At 40.1% G+C, this 22113-nt stretch overlaps 1 protein-coding gene across 5 annotated transcripts in view; it reads right to left on the reverse strand.

Annotated features, from left to right (window-relative positions):
- Positions 1 to 22113, reverse strand: part of UBXN2B (UBX domain protein 2B) — a 42520-nt gene that overhangs the window by 3702 nt on the left and 16705 nt on the right. For 2 of the 5 annotated variants that reach the window (XM_030011143.2, XM_030011141.2), the window contains one exon: positions 15187 to 16241. The exons of 2 other annotated variants lie outside the window; for them this stretch is intronic. In XM_030011143.2, the coding sequence (XP_029867003.1) occupies positions 16076 to 16241 (166 nt within the window). In that variant the 3' untranslated portion in view covers positions 15187 to 16075. Of the gene's footprint in view, positions 1 to 15186; positions 16242 to 18406; positions 20293 to 22113 lie in introns of those variants that run through there. One more of the 5 variants, XM_041122980.1, reaches the window with a different exon arrangement.

A 22113-nucleotide genomic window follows, 5' to 3' on the forward strand; every position in this document is an offset into this window, starting at 1 on the left:
CAAGGTTATAACAGGACAATTCTCTTTGCTGCCCCTCCTAACAGCAGTACTTTTCTTAAGACAGGAGCCCCCAAAAAGTAAGACTAAAGACTGTAAGAGCGATTAGAAAAATATTGGTGGGAAGGAGGCAGCCTCTGCCATGGGCTGTGTATTTCCCATTACATACTTGCTAGGTAAAATGCATAAAGAGGCATGGGCAGGAGGGGGGCAAAGGCCTCACCTCCCAGGTGAGAACCCTAACCATTAGGTTAGGTCAGGCATTCACTCCTCAGGGAATCTGTAGCCTGTTTTCTCTGGAAAATGGAAGAGACTCAACTCAACAGGATGATTTGCGTGGCTCCCTGATGGCACCCTTATAGCTAAAGTGCTCTCTTAGCTGAGAAAAGATTCAATTTCGACATGGGATTGAAGTCCCTGAGGTAGAGGAGGGTACCGAGTCCAGTCTCTCCCACATCCCAGGGGACGACTCAAACCTTGTCATTGTCCTGTAAAGGGTCAGTAAGAGCGAGGGGTACCTCCTGAGGCACAAGCACATTATAGATTAGGCCCACCAAGGAGTTTAAATGCTCAAGCTTTTTTGGACCCAGATGAGCTCTGCGCTGGGCTAGCCAGGTGCCTCTGCACAGGGATCTTGGGATTAGGAGCAAGACAGAGGCAGCTGAGTGAGAGCAGGTGGCTCATAACCCAGCAGAAGGAGGCATTTGGCTGAGCAGATGGAATGTAGGCAGTGAAAATGTTTTACAGTTTTCAGGCTACAAGAAATCTTTACCTCATCATGCAGTTCTTGGAGGTGACATGATGACCTTACTAATGAAACAAGACACCTTATGAGAAAACAAGACAGTTCTACATTTCTGAAACCATGCTGGCCATAGCTGTTGCTCACCAGCTGGGATTCATCCACAGAGAAACTACCCCAGATAAGCTTTTGCTGGATGTTAAGGGTCCTGTAAAACTACCCTGGGCAGCGTCATCTGCCTCCAGCAGGCTGAATCAGCGCCTTTCCAGCAACAAGAGCACGAAGCAGCAGCAGCCACACTGGGAGCAGCAGTGGCAGGCTTGGGAGCAGGAGGCTGCAGCGTGGAGGGGGATCTCGGTGGTTGGGAACTGGCCCTTGTGAGCTGCAGCACACTGGTGATTTTCTCAAGGTTAAGGTTCAGCCTGGAACTGCTTGACAGGATGAAGTTAAACCATCCTAGCCAAATTTTAGAAGGAAGAAGCTGCCACTGCATTGTGTGGGGACTTGATCTGCGAGGCTTGCTTTGAGGAGCTCCCCAATGGCAGAGGGAGAGGACCTTCTGGTCTATGGATTCTGATGGGGTGAGGGTCAAAGCTGCGTGCAAAGTGCTGCTCTTCTCAGTCAAAACTACAGCACTTCTGGGCTCAGACAGAAGCAGAACTGCACACACCCAGTAACAGAGCTGCCACTAAGTTCAGGCAGCCACTCTTCAACTTTTCAACAGTGGTTTTGGTGACTGCGGTTTTGAACAAAGATTTTCAAGCCCTACCTAAAGTTCTCAAATTATTTTTGTATTTTACTGTAGAAATATCAGGATAAACTGGTGTTTATATTCTAAGAACTTTCATGCAAGTTTCTGAAGGAAAAAAAAAGAGGAAGCAAAAAGAGGAAAAGGCATGGGATATTTTTTCTGAAAGCATGAAATAAATTTTAGTGATAACCATAGCTTAGTTGTCAATAGGGTGCTTCAAAAGATATGTTCATGGTCTTGGTGTAAACGGATAGCTGTAGCAGCATAAATAGGTATTTTCCATTTATGAACTGCACAGAGTGCTACAGTTGCATGTCAGCAGCCTGAAGATAGAGCCAAGATCTGCTCTCATCTACACCACTGTAAGGTCAACACTTAAACAGCATGCAGAGGGGGCCTGATCATCAGTCTGTTCCTCTTTAGCTAGTTGCATACAGGAGGTTTGGTGGTAAAAGCAGTCATTGCCTCATAATAACCTTAGAATTAAACAATAAAAAGGTTACATACTATTAAAGGGACTGCCATCAGTGTAAATACCCAGCTCGCTAACTGTTGTTGACTTTGTTTTCTGCCAAGACAGACAACTCTGTGGGACACACTTCAAATCAAATGATCTTCAGTGGTCCACGTGTCATGAAAGGAGAGGTCACCTCAGAGCAATTCACTAGAGCCACAGATTTTTAAAATGAAAAGTTCATTTTACATAATTCACCGATAAATAAGATCCTGCAGACCCTCTGATCTTTCTAAAGATAACAGTAATTTCTAAAATTCATCTCATCAGATAGCAGGATCCCATAAAGATTTTGAAAGATTAAAACACCTTGGCTGGCTGAATCACTCTTGTTTTGAGAGCTCTTCAGTGTGAGGAGGAGCCATGTAATTATTTCTCAGTAACATTTGTGTAATAGTTGATTGGAAGGGGATTAGATGTCTCTCAGTTTCCAGTAACTGCAGACTTGAGACATATAAACATCCACAAGAACATCATTAAGACCATAGGCTGGAAAAGGTCAGGCTAGAGGTCCACTTCACCCTAGGTATGGCAAGAGGTCCACTTTACCCAGGAGTATGGCAAGCACGAGTACAGCTTCCTCAGGATCTGTATAAGGCTCCTAAGTAATGGACTTGCTCTCAGAGGTGCTCAACCTGCAAGTGCTCAGCACTTTTCAAGAAAACAACTGGTTTTCTGTCAAGTTCTGGAGGGCTTTGGGAGGCCCCCGTCCTTGCATTAGCTGCTGGCGAACACCCTGTGCGAAGTGCTTGCTGGCGGGAGCGCGGGGCCCGGTCCTCGCCACCCCTGTGATGTGCCTGTGCCAGCTGCCCCGCGGCCGGTCTCACCTTTCGCTCGGTGTATAGAGAGATCAGTGCCAGCTCCCCTGCCTCTTCTCAGCCCATGCTCCGTACAGACATCTGACCTATATCGCACGGAGTGCCTCAAAACGTAAATCAGAGCCCGCAAGAGAACTGTGGACAGATAGGAACATTTCGTGCCTGTGAAAGCTTTATCACTCGCCATCATGAGCTTGCATGGCTGCTTTGAAGCACCGGGTAAGAAATATTGCCCCAAGAGTTGCACCACCAGGCGAGAGGAGATCTGGGCCTTGCTGACCTACCATGACCGCACCTCTGCTCCCTTCTTTATTGATAATTGCTCCTTACACTGAGGGAAATACTTCCTCTCTGCTTTTTGCGACACTTCAGTTTGACTGCTCTGCCCAAGTAAGGGAAGCCTCAGGAAAGGCAAACAGTCAAGTGGGGGCTTTCTAAAAATACATCCTCCACATTGAACTGACTCATTTCACAGCTATTTTATTTCCTGGATGAACCTGGAACAAGGAATAATATCCTTATGAGGATTAAAAGCTGATGTTAAAAATGACAGGGGAAAACATTAATGATGAAGCAACAGCCAATTATATGAATTCTGTTAACTGTGTCTCATACTCTTCTTATGCCTCATTAGCTTCTTACAGATATTATTTAGACACACCAAACCTGTGTAAACAGACCAAAACAACTGTTGTTCATTGAAGTTGCGTGTCTGGAGTTAGAAGAGTTTCTCCTATGTCTTTAAAGAGACTATAGTCAAAGGACTTTCCCCAAAAGCTGGAGATATGATAAAGCATTAGGAATTCTGCGGAATCTGCAGCAACCATAGCCAGATGCTACAGGTGCCGGATACAGATACACAGAGATATGCTACACTGCAGAGCTATCTGCAGATGGCTGACATTAGGTTCCTAGTGGAGGCATTGCAATGCCAGAAGGTAGATGCCTGCTTGCAATTCAGAGGACCCAAGCTAACTGCTGAGGCTCCTGGCACAGGCAGAGCAGAGACGAGGGCTGAAGGGCCAGCCCCATTTCACCCCACGAGTAGTTTCTAAAGCTAAATGATGGCACAAGTTACATGCTTATTTCTTGGCCTTCCTGCTAAGAGCGTTTTTACTATTGTTATTGATATTATTTCCACATAGATCAGGACTTTGTTATAAGAATTTTACAAACACAGAACAAAACCACCATGCTTCTCCCAAGGATGTCACAATCTAAGGAAAAGACAAGGTGAAAATCATCCATCTAGAGGAGGGCAAGGAACCAACGAGGCAGCATTGCCAGCATGCCAGCAAGTGGTCTGAAGAGACAAACAGGTTGGCTGATGTCAAGTTATCGCTGACACTAAAGCATCTTGATCTGGTCAGATCTAAAACATGAGAACTAGACAGTTAATACCAGATGACAGATAGGTAAGGATTAATCTACAAATCTCCCTGAAAGTGAAAAAAGAGCAGTTTATCTTTGGTGCTGTAATGGATGCAGGAGAAGGCGGCAGGGGAGGAGGGATCGTAGTATAGATAAATGACCTTTGCAGCAAAAATACAAATGGATGTAGTAGGACAGGAGAGCACTAGAAAATTGCTACAGTGCAAGAAGGGAGCACTTGGATGAATGTTTTGTTAGGAGAATGGCTAGGAAAGGCTATATCTTAACAGCAGTTATGCAGAAGCCAAGACATAACATTTTAGGAAGAGCAGTACCACTGTGACAGAGATTGCTGATGGGTGACCAAGGGTGAGGATGAGGTACCGTTTTTGAGACTTGACCTGACTAAAGACACTCAAGTGTCACTTGAGTGAAGCAGGTATAAATGCAACTGATGGGAAGCCAGAACAGCACTTAAAATCAGTACTCCAGAATGTGATTTTAAATGATGCGTTCAGCAAGCTATGAAGCAAGAAAGGAACATGGCATGATCACCACTAAAGTAAGCTTGCATTAGGTAACAAAAGAGCGAGGGAAAACAAAAGGTTAAGAAAAGGAGTGACAGACAGGTTGACTCTCTGGAGATACCATAGGATGGAGTCAGAAGAGCAGGAGAGCCCAGTAAGAGCGCCGGTTTAGTGGAAACCCTGAACCTCAATTTCCAGAGTAGACCTCAGACAGACCCTATTCCAAACAGCTACTGCTGTAAATAAAATACAGAAGACTGAATCCACATGCATGTACTTATGCAAATATTTGCTACTCCTCTGATCAAAGTTATTAGGTGATAATGTTCAGCCTTGGAAACTGGCCTTGAACAGCATTTATTAAGGTGTTTCACTACTACAGCTATTGCTAAAGTTCAGTACACCAAACTGCACCATCAATCAGCCTTGAACCTTTGTGCAGAGGACTACCAGTAAAAATGTACAGAAAATAATTTATCTGGGGCCTGCCAAATAAAACACACGTGCAACTACCACCAGCACCACAGAACCATTATTACAATTTATGTATTGTCAAAAACATGCTGGGCAACAAGAAGTAACTAAGGAAATAATAGAGAATTTTCACTGCTTGTTAGGCTTATCTAGGGGATAATCATAATATTTTTGAGGCAGATGTTTTTCATAAGTTAACAGCCTTTACTTCAAGTTCCTAGCTTCAGCATAATATGGGGTTTGTAATGAATATATGGTAAGCATATGAGAAAGAAAGGCAAAAATTGGGTGCCACATATATAGATGAAAATAATTTATGTTATAGTCCGAAAAACAAAATATTAAATTGTGCCACCAAAGACTATAGGAAAATAAAATAAAAAAAAGCTTAAAGTCCTATTTTGAGGGTGACAGAGAGCCAGAGTGAGAGTCAGCTCTCAGATTAAGAAACCTATCTGCAGGTGTCCATACATGAACCAGGTTTCAAAACTCCTCATATAGCCAATGGAGATCTGGTCAGCACATGCAGACAGCTGAACACCAGCAGCTGCCAAAGTATGTGTGAGCACTTTAGGGTAAACCAAATAAATCTCTAAATTGAAATTATGGCAATAACAAGGGGTTTGACTCATTTGTCCCCACACAGGTATCTAAAGACATTTGAAGTGCCCTGTGGTATCCCATGTAATCTCTAGACTCCCTCCAAACAGGCATGCGGATCCCGTATGTCAAGTGTCAAATCTGTCAACTTCACGGTGTCTTCAGAGACTGAAAAGCTTCTGGGATCTGACTGTGAGATAGCAGCCTGATCAAGCCCTAAATCTCCACCGACTAGAATCGAAGCTGGGCACCTTGCTCATACGTAAATGTGTACAGGTAGATACCTATATTTAAGTGTCCTAATCTTTGAACTGAATCCCATTCTCAGAGTTTCGAGGACTGTCAAAGAAGTGTAGGCTTGAATTCAGTTTTGGTCATTGACTTTTAAAACAAATTTTGATTTCTACAGGAACAATAGCTATTGATCATACAAAATAATAAACCTGCCCTGGAGACTTTTGCTCTCAATTACTCTCTGAAAGGAGATCCTGGAGAGACCATGCTCTTGGTTTAGGCATCGTATAATGTAATTTATGCATAAGCCATGGGAGTCAAGACTGCACAGTGCTGGCAAAACACTTTGGTCAATAACTTTTGTGGAAAAAAATGTAAATTGTAGTCAATCAAAACAGTTATATAGGGTTTGTATTTCCTGAATTGCTTGGATTGGAAATAAGCAAATTAATTCTTTCCTTTCATTGCATACAAAATGACATTTCTGGTTTTCTTCCCATTTAAAAAGCTCTCTCATTTCAAAATTACTTCAAGTATGGAAAGCATAGCACTTCTTCGTTTCATTTGACCTATGCTGGCTGTCGCAATGTTTTGGTTTGCTGAAGATTTTGATATATTTTACTTAGGTCAGATCTACTAAAAAGCTATCATTCAACTCTTTCTGAAATGAATTATTTTCATAGCTTCCCTAGTAACTAAAACTTATGCTTTTTCCATTTTAACCATAGAACTGTTAACTTTCTCCTACCATGCATTCATGTATTGAAATCTACGTAGACTCATTGTCCTGGTTTCAGCTGGGAAGGTGTTAATTTTCTTCCTAATAACTGGTATAGTGCTATGTTTTGGGTTCAGTATGAGAAGAAAGTTAATAACACACTGAAGTTTTCAGTTGTTGCTAAGTAGTGTTTAGACTAAGTCAAGGATTTTTCAGCTTCTCATGCCCAGCCAGCAGGAAGGCTGGAGGGGCACAAGAAGTTGGGAGGGGACACAGCCAGGACAGCTGACCCAAACTGGCCAAAGGGGTATTCCATACCATGTGACGTCATGCCCAGTATATAAACTGGAGGGAGTTGGCCTGGGGGGGAATCGCTGCTTGGGAACTAACTGGGCATCAATCAGCAAGTGGTGAGCAATTGCATTGTGCATCACTTGGTTTGTATATTCCAATCCTTTTATTATTATTGTCATTTTATTATTGTTATTATTATCATTATTAGTTTCTTCCTTTCTGTTCTATTAAACCGTTCTTATCTCAACCCAGGAGTTTTACTTTTTTTTTCCTGATTCTCTCCCCCGTCCCACTGGGTGGGGGGAAGTGAGTGAGCAGCTGCGTGGTGCTTAGTTACTGACTGGGGTTCAACCACGACACTTATATAGCATTTTCTTTTGAAAACATTTACCAGCCACTTCTTTGGAGTTCTTACACAGTAAAAGTTCCCCAAGACACTTGGCATTGGTTTGCTTCCAGTCTCGTCAACATCAGTAGGAACTTAATCTAAAACTTCCACCATAGGAAGAGAAACCAATGTATACTGCTCTTGAAAGTTTCCTCTATAACTTTTACTATAAGGGCAGAAAGTGGCTCACAGCCATACTGTTCAAATCAATTGGTGAGATGCATGTTGCACAAATCCTTTACAGTAAAAGTTCAGGTGCAGAGCTGCATCTTTTTTGTTTACTTTAAAATATAACAGAGAAGACCTATCCAAATTCCTAATCACAAATCAGTCACTGTCATTTTATAATACTTTTTGTTTTGTTTGCTGTTTATTCTAATAAGCTTCTACATATTTATGTTTGATGCTGCAGATTTTTCTTATAAACATAAGAATTTTATTAATTTGCTTGTTTTATGTAGAGCAATAGAGAACAATCTCTACTTACAGAAGGAAAAAAGAGCCTGTCTCACTAGGCTCATTGGTGCAAGTCAAATCTACTTCCATTATTACCTTCCTCCCCCAAACCTCAGAAAGAAACTACATTAATCATAACATTCAAAGGAATAATTTTAAAGAAATGTGAAGACACCTGGAAAACTCTTCTGGGTAAGAACTACATTCTAGCCTAAATGACAACCTCACTAATATAAAATTGAAAACTGAATCATACTCAAAAACTTATGAAGTCATAATTCTGTGGGAAAAGATTATGTTTTAGTCTTTGGGGTCTTTCCCTTTCTCAACACCTATTCTCATCATTTGTGAAATAAGGTGTGTCAAGTCCTTGTTCTAAGAGTTGTCACTGGTGGGAATGGTCCCAGCAGGTCCACAAACCTCCATCTTTTCATTTGACATGTGCATCACATCAGTCTGTTTTTCCTCAGCCAGGGAATTCACAGAATCATAGAATAGTTTGGGTTGGAAGGGACCTTTCAAGGTCATCTAGTCCAACTCCCCTGCAACGAGCAGGGACATCTTCAACTAGAACAAGTTGCTCAGGACCCTGTACAACTTGACCATGAATGTTTCCAAGGATGGGGCATCTACCACCTCTCTGGGCAACCTGTCCACTGTTTCACCACCCTCATCATAAAAAACGTCTTCCTTATATGTAGTTTGAATCTACCCTCTTTTACTTTAAACCCATTACCCCTTGTCCCATCACTACAGGCCATCCTTAAAAGTTTGTCCCCATCTTCCTTATGAGCCACCTTTAAGTACTGAGAGGCTGCAATAAGGTCTCCCCGGAGCCTCCTCTTCTCCAGGCTGAGCAACCCCAACTCTCTCAGCCCATCCTCATAGGAGAGGTGTTCCATTCCTCTGATCATTTTTGAGGACCTCCTCTAGACTTGCTCCAACAGGTCCATGTCTTTCCTGTGCAGAGCTGCACACAGCACTCCAGGTGGGGTCTCACCAGAGCAGAGTAGAGGGGCAGAATCACCTCCCTCAACCTGCTGGCCACGTTTCTTTTGATACAGCCCAGGATGCGGTTGGCTTGCTGGGCTGTGAGCGCACCTTGTTGGCTCATGTCCAGTTCTGCATCCATCATTACCCCCAAGTCCCTCTCCACAGGGCCCGTCTCAATCCCTGCATCCCCCAGCCTGTATTGATACTGGGGGTTGCCCCGACCCATGTGCAGGACCTTGCACTTGGCCTTGCTGAACCTCATGAGATTCACACGGGCCCAATTCTTCAGCTTGTCCAGGTCCCTCTGAATGGCATCCCGACCATCAGGCATGTCAACCGTACCACTCAGCTTGGTGTCATCTGCAAACTTGCTGAGGGTGCACTCAATCCCACTGTCTATGTCATTGATGAAGATATTAAACAGTACTGGTCCCTGTATGGACCCCTGAGGGACACCACTTGTCACAGATCTACACCTGAACATTGAGCCATTGTCTAGTACTCTCTGGATACAACCACCCAGCCAATTCCTTATCCATTGAACAGCCCATCCATCAAATCCATCTCTCTCCAATTTAGACAGAAGGATGTTGTGAGGGACCATGTCAAAGGCCTTACAGAAGTCCAGGTAGATGACATCCATCGCTCTTCCCTTGTCCTGTGATGTAGTCACTCCATCATAGAAAGCCACTAGGCTGGGTCAGGCAAGACTTGCCCTTGGTGAAGCCTAATTCATTACCTTATACTCCACGTTTCTACCTGCAACTCCACAGATTTCCTGTACTACCATAAGTTTAAATGCAACCTGATTTTTTTGTCCCTTACTAAGTCTGGAGAGTAGGGTGAAAGAAACCTGGGGTACAGATGAACAAGAGGTAGCTTTCAACCTAAATTATTCCATGATTCACCCCTTCTCTTTTATCCCAGTCTTGGTACTGGAGCAGGGAAAGGAAAGCTTCAAGGGACTGATGCAGTGCTTATAGAAGATGTTCATAAGCAGAGTCACTTTTTGTTGGTGGAGCTTTCATTTGTTTTAACTTTCTCGTCTAGAAAACCTCATCAGCTCACAGAATGAGAACAAACTCCTGCTGACTTCTGCAGCAATCCAGTCTGGCTGTTCTGCTTTAGGAAACAGAGAAATGAGAAAAATAAAAGAGAAGAAACAACAGAAAGGGGAATTTCTCCCACAGCTAGGTTGCAATATCTGCAGTCTTTAGCATGTCATGGGTTGACAGATCAGCTGAAACAACAGCTAAAAATCCCATTACTGGGATGAAACTATGAGAGCTGGCAATACTGCCAAAGTGCTCTGAACTTAGGTTAAAGGTGATAACTGTCCACTTAGTCAAAAATGGTGAGGAAAGAGAGAGGCATACTCTAGCATGCAAAAGACAGAAAAGACATGGGGAAAAAAGAAGTCCATAATAATGCATTGCTGTGAGAATCAGCCACCCCCACCTCTCATGCTAACGAAGGTCCTTTGCTGTTACCATTTACTTCTTTTGTCTACTATGGTATTTCACTAGAAAGATCCCCTGTGTTCACAGTATTTTAGCTCACTGAGTAAGGGAGTAGGCTCATGCTTCCAGAGCAAATCTTGCCTTTTACCCGTATCTACGGATTAAAGGACTTCATTCTGACCAGAGCAGGGCTGAGAAACATCCAGATACCAATACCTTCAGAGTAGTGGCAACTGAGAAGCAACACAAAAGAGATTCAAGGTCTTTAATATGAAAAATTTAGCTTAGCTATGCCAAAAAAAGGAAGTGCAAGGAGTGCAGAAAGCAGAATCCAATAGTGATGTTTGCATCAAACGTGACAATCTTCCATGACTGAGTTGAGGAAGAGTCGTTTTCCTTTCTTCCGCTATAAAACATGTCTTCCAACTGATTTCTTAAATATGCACAAAAATCTGGCTCTCAGAAAGAAGATGAATCCTTAGGATACAAACTATTATGATCTATCCTCAAGAAAGTAATTTTTCAGCAGAAAAGAGACTGCTACATGATCAGCCTAATTAGCCACCCAAGCAACTCATTACTCAAGCAGAAACATTAGCTGCAGAAGACCAAATAAAATAGATGAGGTCCAACATAATAGATGAGGTCCTGAGAGTACAGAACGAAAATATGTTGTCAGAAGACTCCCTCAGTATCAGTGACAGATGCTCAAGCAGGCAATAATACAAAAAAAAAGCATGTCATTTATGAAAGATGGGCAGCCACCTGCATAGGAAGTGTAGAATGCAAGCTCTGTGGGTGCTGATAGCTGGAGTAAGAAGGCAGTGTCTTTTACTGTCACATCCGTTGAAGCTTTTCTAGCAGAAATACCTGATACAGATTACAATCTGTTCCTCCCTCAGAATGAGAACATAAAGGAGAAAAAAATCTCCCCCTAATCATTTTCTATGACCAACTTGCATCATGTTTGTAATCAACTGCTCTGTGTAAGGGCAAACCAGAAAGGAAAACTGGGCTCTACTGATATTAGCAGCTGCTTCTTAATTGCTTACTAACATTCAATTCTGGCCTTCAAATCTCCAGTATACTCAGGCTTCTTTTGAAAGCCTAACACTTTCCTTTTGTTATAAAGTAGAAGCTATTGGCAGAATCTACATCCATATTTCACTGAGGGAATTTAGACAAAATACGTACCACATCCTGAACAAACAATAATATAGTTCATTCTTGAAGATTAGTCTGATTTCATCAGACCAGCAGCTTTGGCAACCACTGCTTGTTTCATCTATAAAATCCTAATCCAGATAAATTTTTCCTATCTGATAGTATAGTTTCAGATTTTTTTATCCTGTCTTGCAGGAATTAAAATACCCTTATAACTGTAGACAAGCTCTCTATAACAATGCTACTGCTACTACACAAAATTTCAAGTTCTTCTGAATATATTACAGAAATCTATACTATTGGCTATCACGTTGATACTCTATGGAAGAGAGACTGATTTGTTCATCTAAGAGTAGACTTAAGTCTATTAGCAAAATGTAGTTTTCTCCGTAACAGAGATACCTCACTATTGTAACAGCATTTAACAAATACTTAGTTACTGTGCTTGTACAAAGACAGCAGCACTATCTAAGCTTGCCTATGCTACTATTTGAAGAAAATTCATAAAATTAAACGTGTGTTTGTTGGTGGCCTTGGCCATGAGTAAAGGCTATTTGGAAATCACTAACTCCAGGTCACCTCTACCTTCTCTGCTTGCGCAGTCAATTGGGTAATAAAGCCTATACAGACAACTAAGGCAAACAGACCTTGCCAGGTTGACATGTTCTGACTTTTTATGGGTTCAGCTAAACCACCACTTCGAAAGAGAAAGAAAGAGAAAACAAATAGTCTTCTCTTCCATATATTTTCTCTACACCAAAGCTACAGATTATATCCATCCATGCATCAACTTGGAGATCCATGGGACTGATACTGCAGTATCTGTCAAGGCCCTAGGAGCTAGAATTGGAGAAAGCAATAACGTAGTCATTAAACTGATTTTTTATTGTTTCAAAGTTTTACTGCAGTGGGGCCTGAAGATTGCAACTAGAACTAGGCAGCCACTATTTTTAGGAATTGCAGACACGCTGAGAGACATGGCATCAGCCACAAAAAGCTTAGGATTCGAGCATTAAACCTGAAGTTAATTATTCTTACATGTGCCTACAGGCAGGCCAACAGTCTCCAGGGAGTTGCTCAGGAAGAGGGGCATTAAGCGTTGCAGGCTCAAGCCTTTGATACAGATAAAGAGACTTCCTGTACACATGAGATGTTTAGCTGAGCAAATAGGTAAAAACTGCTGTGTGGAAGAGGTCAGTGCAGGCTAGAGGAGAAACACGGAGAATCAAAGTTCTTCCAAAATCTTTTCAAGGTTCTAGTTTTCTCACATTTATTTGCTGACATGGTGACCTACTCCACATCTTTATCATATGTGCAACCTAAGCTTTATTTCATCCTTTGGGCCATGAGATACTACAACCCCCTCAAAAAACCCCAGGCAGTACTGTATTCCAAGGCTGAGCCCTGCAACATAAGAATACAAAAAGCACTAGCTAAGTAAACTCATATATTGTTAAGACTCCTCTGGGGGGAGTGTCAAAGAATAGTCAGATTTAAACATGAAACAGCAAAACACTGGAGAACTCTGTGCAGCCTGGAATATACAACGACTAACCAAACTTTATTTGCTAATAAGCCAAGCAAAAAGAAATAATAATAATAATAAAAAAAAATTCTTGCCATAGTGAAGCGTAGACCTCAGGAAGGAGAGCTGCCCTCATGAGAACTCCACAGGGCTGGAGTCCTTGGGCAGAAATTATCTGCCAGCACCATAAGCTTACTAGAAGGGATACAGGGAAGACACCAAAACTTTGATTGTATAATTTGTTTTGTTTGGGGCACATGCATTAAAACCAATGGAATAGAGGTAGGGCAAGTGCAATATTTGTAAGTGACATGGTGAGAAGACGAGACAATCCAAACTTGCTCAATGTACCCAGGCTAAGTGTTAGTTTAGTGTATCTTGGGGTCTTATGCTGAAGAAACTGGATGAAGAAAGGTATTGAGGGAAAGGGGAAGACTTCAAGTCTGCCTTTTGTAACAGACTCTTGCAAAGCACTACAATCGTCTGTAAGAACTGACATACTGCAGGCACAATGCTACTGAACAGGAACAACCAGTAGAGACAACTTGTAGATAGTCAGGAATGAAGGAAAGCAGGTGTCAGAAGCTCAGCAGCCTGGAGTACCAGCTTTGATCCAGCTAACAGCCTCCCAAGGACAGTGACTATTTCAGCTGGGATGTGTTACAGGTCCCTACTAAACAAGCATCCTCTCCTGCCTACATTTGCTGAGTGTGGTTGTTCTGCCTCCTAGGCCCAAATTGCCTCCAGGCTTGCCAGACTGACACATCCATCTGTCCCCTCTCCTCTGTTTATTTAGCTCCATTCATTTAAGTAATTGCTTTAGAGAGAAGTAATTATGGATCTTGGAGACCCAGACAGAAACCTGGAAGCTGAATTGCACTACATTAAAAAAAAACAAACACCCCCCCCCCCCCCAAAAAAAAAAAAACCCTTTGAAATTAAATCCTTTTGTCAGCAAGTAAAAATGACTTTGCTAATATCAACACCTTAAATCATCACATTGCAAAGAATCTTTCATTTCCAATTCTCCCTTGTCTGCATGACAGGTGCGGTTAACGTACAATGGGCAAGACAGAAACGTTCAGGGAATCTCTCTTACGGCATATGCCTAATAATAAGGCTTAGTCCTCCATTAAGGGTTGTGACTGATGCCAGACCTATCTTTTAAGCCTAGCTGAAACTTAGAATATTTCCAGGCCTTTGAGTTTTATTTTTTATTCTACCAAGGTAGATTGTTAGCCTCTATCTTAACACCAGCTTGCAGTACAGTCAGGGCAGGAAGAGTTAGCTCTCTCCTTGCAAGCCAACTGCACAGTTTATTTTTACCATTTTCACAAAGAGCAGAGGGAAGCGCACCTTCAAAACAACTAAAATCAAATTAGAGCAGCCACTTTCCCTTTTTGGGGATGAAAAGCTAAATGCTAAATATGCATCTATAACTCAGTGGTACATCTGAACCTTCCAAGTGTTGGGATTTAAGATAGGATTCAGGTTCACTTTTTTCCTCTGAGCAGATCCTTTTAAGGTCTAATTGCCTGTTCTCTCCAGATGAAGCATTCACTCCTTTCACACAGACCAAATCCTGGCTTACAATTTTTTGAGTGGTGACCAAGGTTACCAAGCAGCTCCAACTGTGTCTGTTTCCAGGAAAAATAGTGTTCAGGAAGACTCCTTAGAAAACCCAAATAATTATTAGACAATAAGAGCAGGAGCTCTTTAGTGGAAAAACATTTTAACATAACCATCTGCCTTATGCTCCCTCTTTTGCTTTCAATGATTCCCTTTAGACTACAGGATTTGAGGACTGCTATAGGAAGTAGCACTGCATTAAGAAAAATATGCAGGAATATAATTTTATAGTTAAAAAGAGTTGAAAGCACACACATGATATATTCAGAACAAGAGAACCAATATAAAAAAAGTGATAAATAAAAAAGTGGAAACAAGTATTCACATGTATCAGGGTACTCATTCATGGACAAAAAGTGGTAGCACTATTCCACATTCAGAGCCAAAGTCTCCTCCATTGAAAATTTCTCTATTTCTTTTAACAAGAACCAGCTTGCCAAGAGAAGAGGAATTCAGCTGCAAGTAGAAATAAATACCTCGTCTAAGTTCTTCTCTATTAACTGCAAACTTCCCAAAAAACTAGCACTTACATTTTCACATTCAGGCAGAGATTTTATTTGTAAAATCTAATTTAAAATGGATTAAATAAATTGGCATGAAAGACTGTAAGGACATTTGCATTGTGAACATCTGATTAATGATGATTTAATTTAACTTGATTAGGAACAGTTGCAAGATAAACAGGAATGAATTCTGTTCACTGAAATGGAGCATTTGTCTGGGGTTTGTACAATGCAGGCGCTAAAGTTCTGAGGCTTCCATTGGTCCAAAACACTGTAGACAGCTATTACCATGAAAAAGTTCATTAAAATTTAATTTGGAAATCAGAAAATTTATTTTGTCCTCAAAATGCAATCAATTGGTAATTTTTAAGATAGAGCTAGTAAACACTATGAATTCTATTTTTTTTTTTTGCTAGAATAGACAATCAAAATTTTTATATCAGCACGTAGTAAGACACTAAGAATTCCATGAAATAAATACCAGCTTTGCAGCCCTGCAGAAGTAACTCCTTCAATTCGAACTTCAGCTAAAAACATCATATAAGAAAATGACTCCTGGGTATTCCCATTTGGGAATACTTGCTCATTAGTATTTAAATGGTCTAAGATCTCACCAAATTAATTTGGACTGAGGTAGATTTATAAATGTAAAATAGTAGCTCTTCCATAATTTAAAAAAAAAAAAAAATTTAGGGAATTATTTCCACAGTTAGGAACGTCTCACTCAGTTCACCTTATTGCAGTTTGGAATAAACACATCTATCTTCTCATACCCCAGAAAAAGAGCCCAAATACGTGGTTTGTAGATCACATATTTAACTCAAGAGCAGACAGCTCCCAGCAAACAGAAAAGAACTAGATACCCTCCCCACTTCTCAGTTTTAGATTTAAAAATTTTTAAACTTAGTTTCTCCCCTTTAACATCCAGATGTGCTGCCAGAGAGCTCTTCAATTATGGTCAGAACAGGACCTTTACTAAAGGATAAGAGTTGCAAGTAAGAAGTGTAAGAAGGTGACTTCTGGTCTGTAATCTGAGCTCTGTTAATCATCTCTTTGAAGTTCAGCAGACTTTTTTTGGAATGTCTGTAAAGAAAATATTGAAGATGTATAGTGAGGTACGTAATGTTCCCAGCTTTTAAATATGAAACATACAGCAGAATTTATTAATTATAAGTATGACTGGACAGAGGCAAAGTAAATTGCTTTCCAAAAACTAAGCCATCTTATTTTACCTTGTTGTCTCAGTAGCAAAACCCAAATAAATTTGATTTAATTAAAACAAATCTTACAGAAAGCCTGCATAACAGTGAGAATTAAACAAAAACCAGAAGATAGAGAAGTTGATTTTCAAGGTTGGTTCATTCCAGTAGTTCAACTATTGAAAAACATGCTTTAATTTCACTTTGAAAATAACCTGAACTGAGTTTCCAGCTTTGTACAAGCTTCTAATTCTTGTTATGCTTTTCTCTACCAAAGAGTCCTATAATACTTTTTCCCCCTCTGTGAAGTAACTGCCCACTTTGAATCACCTCATCTCTCTGTTTTCCTCCTGATAAGCTACCTGTTTTGAGCTCTTTTAAGATAAGATATTTAATCAAGCATTTCCATTGATTTTTTTGGTCCAATCTCTAAAGTCTTAAGAAGCAGGACCAGCACCATAAACAGCATCAAACTCACCAATAACAACACAGGGATTAAAATAATCTCCCAGTCACAAAGTCAACTCTGTAAACCTCAAAGGGGTGTGAATAGTTGTGCTGCACTGTTTTCCAACTGTCACCCAACTTCTTTCCAGGGCCAGTGCTTTCCAGGCTATTAAGTGTCTTTCATAGCTGGTTCCAGATTCGTAACTTGACATTTGGCTGTATTAAGGATGCAATTGATCCGATTGCTACAGTTCACTAAATGTTCATCATAGTTGCCACTTACTGTTGTTTATCATTGCACTAATCTTTGGGTTTTCAAAACTTATTTCCAGATAATTGATAAGCAGCTAAGTAGTACCAGTCCTACTTGTAATCTCTTCAGGAACCCATTCCAACTATATCCATCCCATAGAAACACCACAAGCTTACTGCTTTTGGCATGCCATGAATTCAGTATTATTCCAGACTCTTGCTGCTCACTGTCTCATCATCTCAAACAGCACATGCCTATGCTGAGGCCTGTCAGGCTTAATCAGCATGAGCAAGGGGAAGGCGCATTTCTGTTTATTCTCCCTGCACAGAATAGTATCATTTAAAGATCATAGGAGCTTTAGCTTAGTGCAAGCGCTAAGCAGGGAGCTAGTAATACCACCTCTGAGTGCCTGCATGCTCTTCCTTGGTTCATTTAATATTGGATAGATTTTCACCAGAGTGAGAACAGCATGAGACAGCTGTTAATATATGCTAATTGCACAAGTGTGTCCAGTAGTCTGATTAAAGCAGAATGTTTACAAATGTCCCAATGTGCTGCTGAAAGACAGAGAACCCCAAAAACTAATGAGCCTGATTGTGTTTATCCAGAATAAATGATTACAAAGATGGGAGTAGTGTCCAAAACCCAAAAGCACAAGTATTCGGGTCCAGAGAGATTTTCTTAAGAGAAAACATTCAATTTTGCATTATTTGGCTCTGTGTGATAAAGGATTTCTGGGAAAGACAAGCAGAGGTGAAGCCTGAGCCTTTCACAAACTGCCTACAAGAGCAACAGGATTATTAACTGTATTTCACGGAAGCTAAGAGGAATTCCCAAGAAGCTCAGCAGCCTTGCTGTGAGGGAAAGATCATCATTCTCTACAAAGTTCCTTCTCCCTTGTTTCAGTCTCCCTTCTCCCTTGTAGCCAGTCTTAACTGTGTATCCACACAGGTCTGTAGTCAAAGAATTGTTTTGTGCCAAAAATGCCAAGATGTTAGCTATGTGAGTGAGAATTTAATGTTAATAAAAGGTATGATATAAAATTATGAGACAGAAGATTCTATAGGTTTTAAAGTACTAAGAAGCAGTGAAATATTTAAACATGAGCATTGATATATTTTCTTAGTGCTTGACAAAATAATGTCAACTACTGGGACCCCCAGCCACTCTCAGCTGCTACTGAACACGAAAATTTACCAACTATTTGAAACAAAGAGATTGTGATAATATGCAGTTATGGTTTTTGGTATAACAGCAGGGAAAAAAACCAATTTAGTTAACCACTGTTCTTCATACATCAGTGTTTAATTAATAATGGTCTTCAGAAGTAATAAGCAATGTAACTTTACCTATAATCTGAACTGAAATATGCCCAAACCACAGACTGCCCAAGATCGGTATCACGATACTGACTCTGGCCTTGCATTTATATAGAGAAGTGTTAGTATATAAAATATATGCATAGTAAGTGTCCATTCCTTTCCATTTAGGCTTAAATATTTGGCATGCAACACAACCACAACTTCATCACAACATAAATTGCGAAGAAAACAAGAAGTGTTGCCTATGGTCTTTTTAGCTTAAAACTTTAATTACTTAGCACGTGAAATGAATCATGATTAAAATCATGCAGATATTCAGTTTACAAAACCAAATACTTCAAATACAATTGCACATTTAAAATTTACTTAGTCAAATATCTACTTTGAGGTAAAAATGTAAGATTAATCAAATATACTGAGCAATTATAAGCTTAGCATAAATAAATATTGATATTTTCAGAATAAAATAATCAGCAAAACCAGCATTTTTAACACATATATCCGTACAAGAGATACAGCCCACTTACCCTCCTTCAGAGTGTGATCCACTCATCTGATATAAAGCCACAAATACTATAAAACTGCATAATACTAAAGCACAGCAGCCAGTTTGCCCACAACATAAGATTCCTACCTGCATACTGCAGTGTAGGGCCAAGTTATTTGAAAAAATATATAATTTCAAATATTAAGGGGTTTAACTATACAGCTTCCAAACAAGTATAGCGAAAGCTGCACAACCAAATCCCCATTGAATATTACAAAATGCCTTTGGCCAAAAGTCCAAATATAAAGACCTCAAATCCAGGTCAAAAATACACGACCAATTAACATGTCTATTTTTGTGCATGCAAGTGACAGCATAAACAAGTTCTGTGTTTGTGCACCTTTGTGTTTGGGGTTATTTAAGTAACTGTTCATGTGAAGAATCATGTAGCTGCACAGGGTTCAACTGCATATTCAGATTCAAAGTGACCACAGGCCTACTTTCATGAAATCTAAATCACAGCAGATCTCCAGATGACAGTGGTCTCTCCCATTTCTCTAGCTTCAAGAAGAAAAAAATTCATACTTATTTTCACCACAAGTAGAACAACTGGAATACAAATGTCAACAACCTATTATAGTCTGTGATAGCCGAGATTTGCATCTCCTGAACTGATTCACTCATATGAGCAACAATACGGGGAAAATTACATAAAAACTAGAATATAAATATTATACTGCACCATGAAACACTACAAACAGAATATACAAAAATTGTATTAGGGCATTAATTATCTGTCAACCTATTAAACAGAACACCTTAATATTAATACAGCTTGGAAGGTAAACATAACCTACAGGCTAAGTTTTCAAATGGCTGTTTGTCAATGCAGCATAAAACATTTCCATAGTGCAAATCTTACCAACTGTGTAAAAGATACTGTCCCCAAATGCTTCTCCCCTCACCCCTCTCAAAATAATGAAGAGTCATAAAGTCATACCTCATTTCACATTTAGTACAAGATGTGTCTGAAACAAACTAACACAGGGAAGCTTAATTTTAACACTGAAAAAAGGCTGAACAATGTTGAGAAATTAAAACGAAAAAGCTAGATATGCTATAGCTGGAAGACATGAAACCCAAAAATTTGATCCATGGAAGTGGGGTAATAAAAAGACACCGCTCTTTCCTTTTTTTCATCTGTTGGAAACATATTCTATGACAAGACAGCACAGTCCCTATTTCATACCAACAACTGTAAGATTACTTTAATTGCTGAAGAATCACAGTGTTAAGTATATCTGCTTCTTGTAGTGTCAGGCTTTCGTCTGTAAGCTCTTTATTTGGAAAGGTAGTCACAAGAACAAAATCAGTTGTTGCAAATGCTGGACGGGACTGGATAATGAAATCTCGAATATCCTTAATCCTGTGGAAAGGATATGGACATGAAAACTGTGTATGATTCCATTTTGACATAAATCTCTGAACATTAAGATGATCAGAGAACACAAAACCTTCTAACAGACTAAACCATTTAATATGTCCTATTGATTTTACATTTCCATTTGATCCAGATGACTAATGGTTGTAGCCTAGAATTTTTTCCTCTTACAGAAAAAACCTGAAAAATTAAAATGAATATTGCTTGTTTTCTCAACAGAAATAAAATTTGTAACATAGAAGTATATTGCAAACTGATACTTAACACAGAAAGTCAAGTAATTTCAACACCAGCTCTCAAAAATTTCACTATTAATTAGTATATTGCAAAAAGGCTAAATTATTAACGGAAGGAAGAATCTTAAAATATATGGTGAAAGTGATGAGAAAGCAGAGGGGAATTATTAATGCACTTCAACAAGAGGTTTCTCCTACTTTCACTTGGCAGTGAACTTCTGAATAATAGTTCATAAAACAATCACATCAACAGTATAACAGGAATAATTTAGTTTTATAAGACATGGATGAAAAATGAATAAGATTTTAGAGATAAAAACCTGAAATTTGAGGTTTCTCTCCTAAGACAGTAAGCTGAGAATAAATCTTTAAAGATCTATTGTAACTGATTAAATAGGCAGATTTACTGTAGCCAAATAAGCAGGGACTTCAACTTTCTATCAGTCTTCAAGGCTTATGACACAAGCAATGTGCTTTAGTAGCTGATTTTGATCATACATATGGCAAGGATAACTAAACAGATTCACATCCAAGAGAAAGTTATTAATGATTAAAATAAGCTGTGTCAACACACCCTTGGTTACAGATATTACTGGGAAGTTTACCATTTCTGCCCTTTCATGCAGACAGAAGAAAACCCATCATGGGTACAGAGGCTCTCAATAGGCCCTACTGTTTATCTAAGTCAACTTCTCCAGCAGGTGCTGTGAAGAAAGGATCTGGCCTGTACTATCAGTGTACATTATCAGGTCTGCTAAAATATGAAAAATTATCGCTGTAACTTCCTTCCTATTGGCATCTCAGCTAAAATTGCCTCATTGTGGTCTGTGTATGTTGTCAGGTGAAGAAAGCTGCACATTGGCTCTGCCCTTATTCTGAGCCAGAAGGAAAAAAAGGAAACAGGTGAACTCACCATATAACAATATTAACATGGAACTGGGTCCATGCTAAGACCACCTCCAAGGCAGGATTCAAGCTCAGTTTCAGCTGTGTTCTAACACTATGGTGCAGATTCCAGATCAGGGCTGGCTTGAACCGTGCTTGCTGTGAAGCATAGGTGGAACTACTGCCCAAATCTCTGCCCTCTGCCCAAAGTTCTCTCAGCCACGTAGTGCAAAGCAGAGCTTTGCAGAACCTTGCACTAACACAACCTCTTAGGCAAATAAATGGGGTTGGCCAAGACCATTTGTGGCAATGCCCCAACAATGTCAATAAAACTAATGGCAAGCTCTAATCAGCAAACTACTAACAGATCTAAAAAAATAGACACCTTGCAATAAAGTGCCTTCACAGTGTCATCCAAGTCAGCCACATGCTCCTCCCAAGAAGGGCCCAGGGTTGGGATGACTACATAGCAAGGTTGTCCGGATTTCAGTCACCCTAAGAACAGTTATGGCTGTTACTGTATCCTTACAAATTACAAGACGTAATCGGTCATAAAAGTTTGTGACTTCACAGTTATCAAATATCTTGTGTTTCCACGAACAGAATTTTGCTTTGACAGTCAATTTATCAGTACATCTGTGTTATGAAAATGACACTGAGCTATACATTTTAGTTGAGCTGTATT

Source organism: Aquila chrysaetos, chromosome 4 (genome assembly GCF_900496995.4).
Source record: "Aquila chrysaetos chrysaetos chromosome 4, bAquChr1.4, whole genome shotgun sequence".
Classification (NCBI taxonomy): domain Eukaryota; kingdom Metazoa; phylum Chordata; class Aves; order Accipitriformes; family Accipitridae; genus Aquila; species Aquila chrysaetos.